The 11,385-nt window shown below is 34.0% G+C and overlaps 1 protein-coding gene across 1 annotated transcript; it reads right to left on the bottom strand.

The window, feature by feature from the left end:
- Positions 1-3,149: 3,149 nt before the first annotated feature.
- Positions 3,150-9,329, bottom strand: LOC111717191 (uncharacterized). The gene is made up of 6 exons (XM_023492696.1): positions 9,268-9,329; positions 9,021-9,049; positions 8,092-8,246; positions 7,756-7,823; positions 3,665-3,755; positions 3,150-3,298 (listed from the first exon to the last, which is right to left on the bottom strand). The coding sequence occupies exons 1-6, from the start codon at positions 9,307-9,309 to the stop codon at positions 3,171-3,173; spliced, it is 513 nt and encodes a 170-aa protein (XP_023348464.1). The 5' UTR covers positions 9,310-9,329; the 3' UTR covers positions 3,150-3,170.
- Positions 9,330-11,385: the final 2,056 nt, after the last annotated feature.

Below are 11,385 nucleotides of genomic sequence, written 5' to 3'. Positions count from 1 at the left end.
AAATGTATAAGTTTGGTGGAAGGAGTGGAAGCATCCATCTTGAATGTATAGGTCTGGTGGAAGCATCCATCTTGAATGTATAGGTCTGGTGGAAGCATCCATCTTGAATGTATAGGTCTGGTTGAAGCATCCATCTTGAATGNGAATCATCCATCTTGAATGTATAGGTCTGGTGGAAGCATCCATCTTGAATGTATAGGTCTAGTTGAAGCATCCATCTTGAATGTATAGGTCTGGTTGAAGCATCCGTCTTGAATGTATAGGTCTAGTTGAAGCATCCATTTGGTATAGGCCTGGTGGAATCATCCATCTTGAATGTATAGGTCTGGTGGAAGCATTCATCTTGAATGTATAGGTCTGGTGGAAGCATCCATCTTGAATATATAGTTCTAGTGGAAGCATCCATCTTGAATGTATAGTTCTGGTGGAACCATTCATCTTGAATGTATAGGTCTGGTGGAAGCATCCATCTTGAATGTATAGTTCTGGTGGGAGCATCCATCTTGAATGTATAGGTCTGGTGGAAGCATCCATCTTGGAATGGTATTCTAGAACCATCCATCACGAAGTAAAATGAGAGAGTTAATCAGGAGACTCCGATATGGAAGTCCTTATTTACAGTCATCTTGTCACCGAAGTCTAGTCACGACAGGAGGGGAGGGGTTTGTGTAGAAGGAGAATTAGGTGAAGGAGGTGGAAGGGTGGTGGAGAAGAAGAAGAAGGTTGAGGAGGGACGAGGGATGGTGGAGAAGGTGGAGGATGGGGAGGGATAATTAGAAGACGGCAAAGGAGGGGGTAGGAATGGTGGGTCAGGAGGAGAAGGTTGGGGAGCGGGTAGGGATGGTGGGGAAGGAGAAGAAGGTGGAGGACGGGGGAGGGATAGTGAAGAAGGAGAGAAGGTGGGCAGGGTGAAGAGGGGATATTGGAGAAGGAGAAGGGGGGATGTTGGAGAAGGAGAAGTTGAGGGTGGGGGATATTGGAGAAGGAGAAGGGGGAGGGGGGAGCACGGGGCACTTACTAGATCTAAGTTTGTCTAGCACAAAATACAGTCATTATATAATCTTTCAAATAAACACCGTCAAAGACAGCGTAAAATATACCTTGGACGAATTTTCTAAATAAATACACAAAAATTCATTAAGGTCTGTACTAAATGCCTTACTCCTAAAACTGCTCTCAGACCCGTATCAATCCAGGTACAACTCGTCAGCTATCAATGTCAACACAGAAATAAGCAAGTAAACTATCAATGCCAAACACGGGCATGATCTCTTCAGCTATCAATGTCAACACGGACACAAGCGAATAAACTATCAATGCCAAACCACTGGCCATGATCTCTTCAGTTATCAATGTCAACACTGACATAAGCGAGTAAACTATCAATGCCAAACCAATGGGCATGATGATCTCTTCAGTTATAAATGTCAAACAAGACATGATCTTGTCAACTCGTTCGTTAAAACAAGGAACAAATTGCTCTCTTACAGTTATCAAAGCGGAGTGTATATTTAGAAAGCTATGTTACAGATTAAGTTTAATATACAAATTTACAAGATTACCACGGATAAATATGAGCGTATTTAAGCCAGCTACAGACGTAGCTAGGCTAGGTAATCACATTACAAGTTTTGCGTAGTGAATGATAAGTGCATTTGGATCTACAGACAGTTAGAGCGTAATATATCTAGAGTATTCTTCAGGTTAACAATATGGGGATTACTGTATTTATTACAGGTCTAGGAAAGCAATTTTATTGAAGGTTTACAGTACACAAACTATAAATCATTATCAATGATATAAGCTTTTTGGAAAATTTTGTGATTTTTTGTTTAGAAGATATTTCCCATTAATATTTCATTTTCTATAGTTTTTTGAAAATATTTTCATCGTAATGTATTTGAGTGAGCAGTGAACAGTTCTAATCTCAAGGTTGGGTTTCTATATATTTACATATGCAATGATACAGAGGATACAGGGACACATGATTAACTGTTGGTAGTTAAATACTTCTTATACAACCATACAACCTACACAACCATATTATCTGTACAAAACCATAATATCCACACACAACAATAATATCCATACAAAACCATAATATCCATACACCACAATAATATCCATACACAACCATAACATCCATACACCACCATATTATCCAAACACAATCATATTATCCACAAAACCTTATTATCCATACACAACCATAACATCCATACAAAACCATAATATCCACACACAACCATATTATCCATACAAAACCATAATATCCATACACCACCATATTATCCATACACAACCATGATATCCATACACAACCGTAATATCCATACACAAACATATTATCTATACACAACCATAACATCCATACAAAACCGTAATATCCACACACAACCATATTATCAATACACAACCATAATACCATAATATCCATACACAACCATATTATCCATAAAAAACAGAATATTTAAACAAAACCATAATATTCACGAAATCATATTATCCATACAAAACCATAAAATCAATAAAAAACCATAATATCCATAAAAAACCATATTATCCACACAAAACCATAATATCCATACACAACCATAATATCCATACACAACCATATTATCCACACAAAATCATAATATTCATAAAAAACCATGATATCCATACAAACCATAATATGCATACAAAACCATAATTTCCATAAAAACCAAATTATCCACACAAAACCAAATTATCCATACAAGACCATAATATCCATATAAAACCATAATATCCATGCAAAACCATAATATCCATATAAAACCATAATATCCACACAAAACCATAATATCCATACAAAACCATAATATCCATACAAAACCATAATATCCATACAAAACCGTAATATCCATCAAAAACCAAAATATGCATATAATTTTAACTAAAACAAACTAAATCCAGTTTAAACCAAAAAATATATGTTTTTAACCAAATTATAGCCACTATATCCAGGTCAAACCAAAGTATATCCAGTAATATAAAGAAAATATAGAAAATAAAAAAAAACATTTAAGTCTGCTTGAACAATTTCCTATTTTTGTCCAAGCTTCCATTTTCTGTCAACATTTTTTTTTCATATTCTAGACTTTGATGTCTCTGATTAAAATATTAAACAAGATATTTTTTTTTTTATTTTAAATCAGATCAGAAAGCAATCCACTCTCATAATCAAAAATAAATACTTGACTAAGTTCTGATAGATTTGTTCCAAGTACTTCAGTTGCATGATACCAGTATCCAGATTGAACAAACAAGGCATCTCCTGCAGAGAACCATTAAAAGTGCAGATGAAAAATCAGACTAAAAGTTCATATGAAAAATCAAACTAAAAGTTAATATAAAAAAATCAGATTAAAAGTTAATATAAAAAATCAGACTAAAAGTTAACATGAAAAATAAGATTGAAAGTTAATGTGATTGATCAAAGGAATTGAATCTTTGCCACAAACTCAAACATTTTAATCCCTTTATCTTAGCAATCTGATTGTGTAAACCTTTGACATTTCAAACTTAAATTATTTAATCTAGCAGAATTCATTGTTTGAAAACTCTAAGGTCTTTGGGTTAAGATATATTGATTCAAAGATATTAAGACTCAACTCCTTCACTATTATTTTCTAGCTTATACCTGGCTCTAGCAAAATCTCAATAATGTTCTTAGAACATGTATTCCAGCATTCAGGAGGGGGATGAACTCTCCAGATTTTCCTCCCGGTCAACTTAAATACAATTTTCTTCCAGTCAACTTAATTACAATTTCCTCCTGGTCAACTTCAATACAATTTCCTCCCAGTCAACTTCAATACAATTTCCTCCAAGTCAACCTAAATACAATTTCCTCCCAGTCAACCTAAATACAATTTCCTCCAAGTCAACTTAAATAAAATTTCCTCCCGGTCAACTTAAATACAATTTCCTCCAAGTCAACTTAAATAAAATTTTCTCCCGGTCAACTTAAATACAATTTCCTCTAAGTCAACTTAAAAACAATTTCCTCCAAGTCAACATAAATAAAATTTCCTCCCGGTCAACTTCAATACAATATCCTCCAAGTCAACTTAAAAACAATTTCCTCCAAGTCAACATAAATAAAATTTCCTCCCGGTCAACTTCAATACAATTTCCTCCAAGTCAACTTGAATACAATTTCCTCCCAAGTTAAATACTACCCTGAGGGAACCATAGCTAAAGATAGATTGTGCATAAGACGACATTTTTCATCTTGAAAGATATAAATGTACAGAGATGTTTTAAAGATGTTCCTATTATATAGATTAACTAGGTCGGTTGTAAACATTGGCTGTTCTTATGTCATTGAGTACTTGTGGTGTACATGAGTTCTGTAGAGAGAAATTTAATTTAGTTTAGTCCTTCTCATGTCCTTCTTCAGTTCTCGTCAATGTTATATATTGCTCAGTGAAATAAAATTCACTCCTGAGTGGTTTAATAATTATGAAATCCATTAAAACACCAAACCACCCCGCTTATCATTGAAGTACACTTTGGTGTTTTATGAATAAAGCTGCTACGCACTTGAAATTGGTATCCGTTTTTTTTTATACAAGGATCTCAATAAAAAAAATTTCTAAGGCTACAATTTTTTTTCTGTTGCATTCTAAATTTTTACAATATCACTAAGATTTTTAAGCTAAAGTGATTTACAGGACTTTTTGAAAAAACTATTTTAATGTATTAGGTAGATTTAATGTTAAATTTTCTTCAGCAGTCTATTGATATTATTATTCTTACTCGGGCTATATAATTTATAACTAGATTTTAGAATCTTATGAAAACAATTTCTGTTATATGGGACTGGGGGGGGGGGGGTGCAAATTCGTCCCCCTCTTTTACGGGCCTGCTAGCAGATAAACTTAAATAAATTACTGTATTCACTTTTAACAGAAAAATGTTTTTAAATTCGATTTGACTGTACTTTATTAAATATCGAGTCTTTAGAGAGAGAGATCTTAACTGATCAAGTATTTGGAACATATATGAAGCCATTTAAAGCATAAATACGAAGAAATGGTGCTTCATATGTTCCACAATCACTACGAAACTCACTTTCCCAGCCGTAACCCTACTCCTATACAAGGGTTTCATTTTGAGGTATTGCCCCGTAACATTCTGAGTTTCCGGAGTTTGGTTTGGGATACCCGGTAAATTTCTTTTAAGTTTTGCCCTAAGTATGAGTTCGCAGACTGTACAATTCTTGGTGATTTTGCGTACATAAGCTATCTATGTTTATTCATTTATCTATAGAGGGAACACTGGAGACTGATTTTAATTAATTGCATGAAGAGGTTGTTAAACTGTCTACCAACAGTTCAAATCACCGAATTAAAGTTAAAGAGTTATAAGTAATCAGGAACAAGTTTAATAAGTTGCGAGAAGTGATGAACTGCAAAGCATGTTTCACTGATTCAAAGCTAAAGATTCATGAGGATTTGTGGTAGTGAAATTGGAGAATTGGCGATTCAGATTTTGAACCATCGGTAGGTAGTTTAACGACCTCTCGCCAATGTATTGGTATTTCTTGCCTCAAAAAAAAATCTCTTCAAGGACGACATTATGCTCAATTGTGCCATTAATGCCCGGCAGAAAGGCCTTCTGTACTTTCTCGTCAATATAATTATTCGCAGTTAAAAACTTGGTCAGTCTTTTTGCAAGAAGGAGATGGTAAGTCTTCGCAATAGAAGATTTAAGAGATATCATGCGAAAGTTTCCTGGGTCGCTAGTCGGTCCTTTCTTGTGTAGTAATTTGACCACGCTGTGTGACCAGGAAGGGGGAGGAGATCCCAGAACATTCACTTTATTAAACAGGGTGGCTAATATGTGGTGGAGACACTTGAATTTGAATAATATCTCATACGGGATACCATCAGGACCAGGAGAGGATTTTCAATTTGCACTTTTTAGTATATTTTTTACATCCTTTGGACGTAAGGGCTCACAATTGAATGGTTCGAAATTTGGAGATTCATGAGTTATTGACAAAAAGGGGAACCAGTTTAAATTGTTCAAGTCTATGATACCGGGTGTGCTGTATTTTTCTGAGTAGTAGGTGTTTGCAAATCCTAGGTCAAAGGTTGGTTTCAATTTCTCCTGCAGTAATGATCCCTTGACAGCTTGTTTAGAAAATTCCCAATGGTTTTTGTGAAACATTTTTTCTTGGTGTGTGGTAGTTTTCAGAAGGAGTCTTCTTTTTTCAACTTTTTTAAGCTCACTAATTGCTTTCAGACAGGAATGGAACTTTTTCCTGTCCTCATCAGTGCCGGCTCTGGAAAAGGCTTTCTATCTCAAAACTTTTTAAAGATGTTGAAGTTCTGTGAGGGTCTTATTTTGATGGGAGATAAAACCTTTTGAATGCTGTTTTTTCTCATCAGCAAACAGTTCTTTGTTTTCTTCCAGGAATTCTGTAAGCAGAATGGGAAGCTGGTCTCCTAATGATGCTAAATCTGCTGGATCGTTACATCTTGAAATATGATGGTGGAGAGGTGACAGTTTACGTTTTAGTGATGAATCAAGCACTGATAAATCTTCACTATTGATTGATGGAGCACAGTACTTTAAAAGTGTAACTAGGGAAAGAAGAAGATTCGCCATTTTTTATGTTTGTGTTAACGGTTCAGAGTGACAGGTTTGACATATTGTCTAAAGCTAAAGATTCATGAGGATTTATGGTAGTGAAATTGGAGAATTGGCGATTCAGATTTTGAACCGTTGGTAGGTAGTTTAACGACCTCTCGCCAATGTATTGGTGTTTCTTGCCTCAAAAAAAAAAAAAAAATTGGGGTCATCAAGTTGAGGTGTGCGCGGAGATCTATCTTTAGTTAGTTATATGAGTATAGTAACATAGCTTGCATAGCTAGGTTAACTGTCTTACTTCTCTTTATAAGACTAAGCATCTGTTAATGTTTGAATACTGATTTTATATATCTTTACTTCGCAATAGCAAGTGTGTCAGTACATAGGTATAAAATTTCCTTTTATTCATCCTTTTCATCCTTTTCATCCTTTTCACCCTTTTCATCCTTTTCATCCTTTCTATCCAATCCATCCTTTTCATTCTATCCATCTAATCCTATTCATCCCATCTATCCCATCCATCCTATCCAACCAACCCATCCTACTAAACAGCTCCTCATCCTTCTAATCCTTCTCATTCTTCTCATCCTTCTTGTCCTTCTCATCCTTCTCATCCTTCTCCTCATTCTCATCCCTCTCATCCCTCTCATTCTTCTCATTCTTCTTATCCTTCTCCTCCTTCTCATCCCTCTCATCCTTCTCATCCTTCTCATTCTTCTCATCCCTCTCATCCTTCTCATCCTTTGTTATAAGAACTAAAACATTGGTGATTAGGTCCCGGTATACTATTAGATATTTGTTGGTGACCTCCATGAAATTTGCAGGTAACTAACCTGCAGGAAAGACAATTTTGTGATAATTAATTCATGAATTCTACTTATAAACTGGTTTATGAATGAATGCGAAGAATTATTTTAGAGATTGAAGACGACCTTCAAGCCGTCTCTTAACCGTCATGTTTCGTAGAAAATCCTGTATTAAGCAATATCTATTCAAGTGCCTTTTGATCCCTTTAAGAGAGTCAATTAATAGAACATTCATTTTTAGAATGCAGTATTACTCATTCCTATAGAGAAGTATAAATTTCTTGTATTAAGCAATAATTAATTCAATGCTTAAGTCATGTTCTACCTGTATTTGCCAGCTGGGGGAAACGTGAAGGTCAACATGGAATTCAAATACTCCGGGCCCAGGAGTTCCTACAAAGATGTAATAAAAGAACCTACAGTGAGATCCAGAAATATGTGGATAGAGGATTAGGTATAGGAATAGGGATTTTTAAGTTACTAGTAAAACTATTTGTTTTGTAACAACATAAAATACACATCGTCTTTTATAAGGGTACACCAGTGTTGGCTGATTGATAAGATATGATTATAAAACAAAGAAAATATTTTTTGACCAAAATCTGAAATCTTTCTATGTTTCATCACAATCTTTTGTTACTATCTAGAGGTGTCAACTTACCCATATATACATGAGGAAGGGTGAAAATAGAGGCATTTTCATGGAAGAAGTTTGGTCGACCAACCAGTTGAGCAAACTTATCATTAATAGTTTTCTGGCAAACTTTCCAGCCAACATACCAGGGATTTTCAAAGTAACTGCTGTTCTTTGGCGTTCTAAGTATAGCATAGAAAAAGATGGTAGGCATTTTCCCAAGCAGCAACTTCTCAAGGGTAATTTCCCAAGTGGTAACTTCCCAAGGGTAATTTCCCAAGTGGTAACTTCCCAAAAGTTTTCGTAGCAATAAAATTCTGTCCTAGATACAGCGCTCAGCCCCCTAGCCTGTTCTTGATGCAGCCCTAGACCCTCTAGACCATTCTAGTCGCAGTACTCGGCCTCATTTGCAGTCTGAGCTGCGCCTCAGAAGGCCTAATCTAACCTTTGGGAAGTTGCTGCTTGAGAAATTGCATAATTGGGAAGATTTAAATATTATCTGACTGAATGAAATAAATATCATAACGTCTCTATGGTCAATCCCTTTCTAATTGACGGCTCTTTATCACTTGGAAATGGAACCATTAAAACCTTTGTGTGTTTGTCGAGTATTCTGCTGGTTGTATCCTTAGTGTACGCTGTATGCAGTCTGAACTCGACACAGCGCACACAGGAGTTTACAGCTGATTACAAGCGGGGTTCGATAAGCTTACACACACATATCTCATCACTCTCTGAACATTCAAAGGTTTTATATTTATTGTTGCAAATGGGGCAATGCCCTCTGCATAGATGGTTACTTGATATTCCAGTAATGCTCCTTTTCAGGATCCAAATTGATTCAGGAGAAATTGAAAACTTGCAACTTCAATACATAATTGTGCAAAAGCTTTACATTTATAAGTCAGGAATCTTGTCCCAAATCTATAAATGGAAAAATTGAAAAAAGAAATTACCTCAGAAAAACCTCTAATGAACTGTTTAACTATCTTAACAAATCTGTTCACAGTTTTTTTTTTAAATAGGATTTCAACATAAATTGTTTAAAGTTTTTTTTAACAGCAAAAAAGCACAAAAGGATTAACCCTTTGGGAAGATTTGTTTTATGTTTTCTTTCTGTTTTTTTTTTAACATATATTAAATGCTATGTGAAAAGTAAGAAGCATGCCTGCTTCCATAAATTGTAATAAACATGAAGAATTCCTGTAAAAAATATCCACATCTTGGAGATTTTAACTGCTCCATTACATCATCATCACTTGTAATTATGCCAAATTATTTTTATTTAAATAAAATTATTAAATATACACTTTTTTATTTACTAATTGGTTTCGTGGTTTATAAGATGCATACTATACTGTAGATACCATCATATAGCGTGGATGGGACATAAAGCATTTGGAGTTGGGAAAATTTAAAACCAACAATAAACCAGTACATAACAACCTACAATAAACCATTAAATAACAACCAACGATAAACCCGTACATAACAACCTACAATAAACCAGTACATAACAACCAACAATAAATCAGTGCATAACAATCAACAATAAACCAGTACATAACAACCAACGATAAACCAGTACATAACAACCAACAAAATGTTGAAGACACTGTTAAAATTGTACTGGAATGGTTTTGGTATTTGTCATATTTTTGGTAAATAAAATATGGCAAAATATGTCATTATTAATTATTGCTTATTAGCATAGTATAATGTACTCCAATACACTTACACAAATACACACCATGCACCCACACACTCCTTTTTTTATCAGACACAATAAACAAAGAATTAAAAAAATAACTGGTTGGTACATGTCTAATAAAATCACTATTAACTTTGAGAAAACTAATGCAATTTTATTTTCAAATTCTCTAAATGCACAAAACGACTGTCCTGACGTTTTCTTTAAATTAGGAGAATCTACACGAAAAATTGAACGAATAAAAGAAACAGATTCAGTTAGATTCTTGGGAATATGGCTGGACACAAAGTGACAAAACTGAACTTTAATGACTATTTAAAAAAGATATACAAGCGGTTAACTTTTTCACTTTATGCTATGAAAAAAAATGAAAAACTTCTTAAGCTTTGAAACCATGAAATTGACCTATTACTCATTTTCCCACTCCCATTTAGAATTTAGTTCAACATTCCTAATGCTAACTTCAATCAAAAATATTGATAAGATAGAATCATTGCAAAAGAAAGCTATCCGTCTTTTGATGGGGTTACCTAGAATAAGTCACACAGCGGAAGCTTTTTGGTCTTTAAACATACTCCCCTTCAGAAAATTAGGAATTTTTAATGTCATAAAATTTTTATTTGAATTGAAAGGAGATCAATTACCCCCAACATTTAAAAAAGATTTTATACTATCAAAACATATCAAAAACGCAAATCTTAGAAACAGAAATAATTTTTATATTCCTAGAGTATAATCTCCTCACAATTTCTCTAAAATATGGTATGACACTTTTCTAAGCTTTCTAATATCAATCTTATTTCTAATTTTAAACAGAATTTAATAAAATATTTTTATCAGCAGAACAAATGTTTTAATTCTAACACATGCTATGTTTGCAAAAAATCGAAGAAAGCAAAGACGACTTTACAAAGAAAAGAATAAAATATTAAAAAGAGTAAAGGATATAATCAAACATGAAGGATGTCAAAAATCAGCGCGAATAAAAATGCCCGTTTTTTTATAGAACCTATCTCACTTTCACATTCCATAAAGCTTTTTTACTTATTTTTTTAACATTAAAAATAAATTGTTAGAATTGGGGGGGAAAAATTCCCACAACTTCTAATTTTAGAGGTTTTTAAATATTTTCTCCTGAAACACATTATTTTGTATGTTTTTGTTATGTTTCATAAATAAATAATTTTTTACTTCCTTTTTTTTACTTTTCAGCCCATGAAAGAAACACGAGGAACCAACTAAATATTAGTGCAAATAACATGTACTTTTCCTGGTGTTTATTCCTTGGCTTAGATATAGAAATAGATGTTCTTGGTGTATCTTTCTTGGTTCAAATATAGATAGGAGGTTCAGGGTGTATATTGCTTAGCACAATTATGGATATGAAGGTTCCTGATGTATCTTTTCTGGCTAAATAATGGATGGAAGTTCCTGGTATTTTTGTCTTAGCACACCTTTGGATATAAAGGTTTCTATCGTAAATTCCTTGGTTCAGATATGAATTTATATTCATTGGTGTATATTTATCAGCTTAATTTTAAAAATGGAGGTTCCTAGTGTATATTTCTTGGTTCAGATAAAGATATAGAGTTCCTGGTTTATATTCCTTG

The sequence above is a fragment of the Eurytemora carolleeae genome, unplaced genomic scaffold (genome assembly GCF_000591075.1).
Source record: "Eurytemora carolleeae unplaced genomic scaffold, Eaff_2.0 scaffold2403, whole genome shotgun sequence".
Taxonomy (NCBI): Eukaryota; Metazoa; Arthropoda; class Copepoda; order Calanoida; family Temoridae; genus Eurytemora; species Eurytemora carolleeae.
Note: the sequence above shows the minus strand (reverse complement) of the source record. Positions and strands in the feature narration are given on the sequence as shown.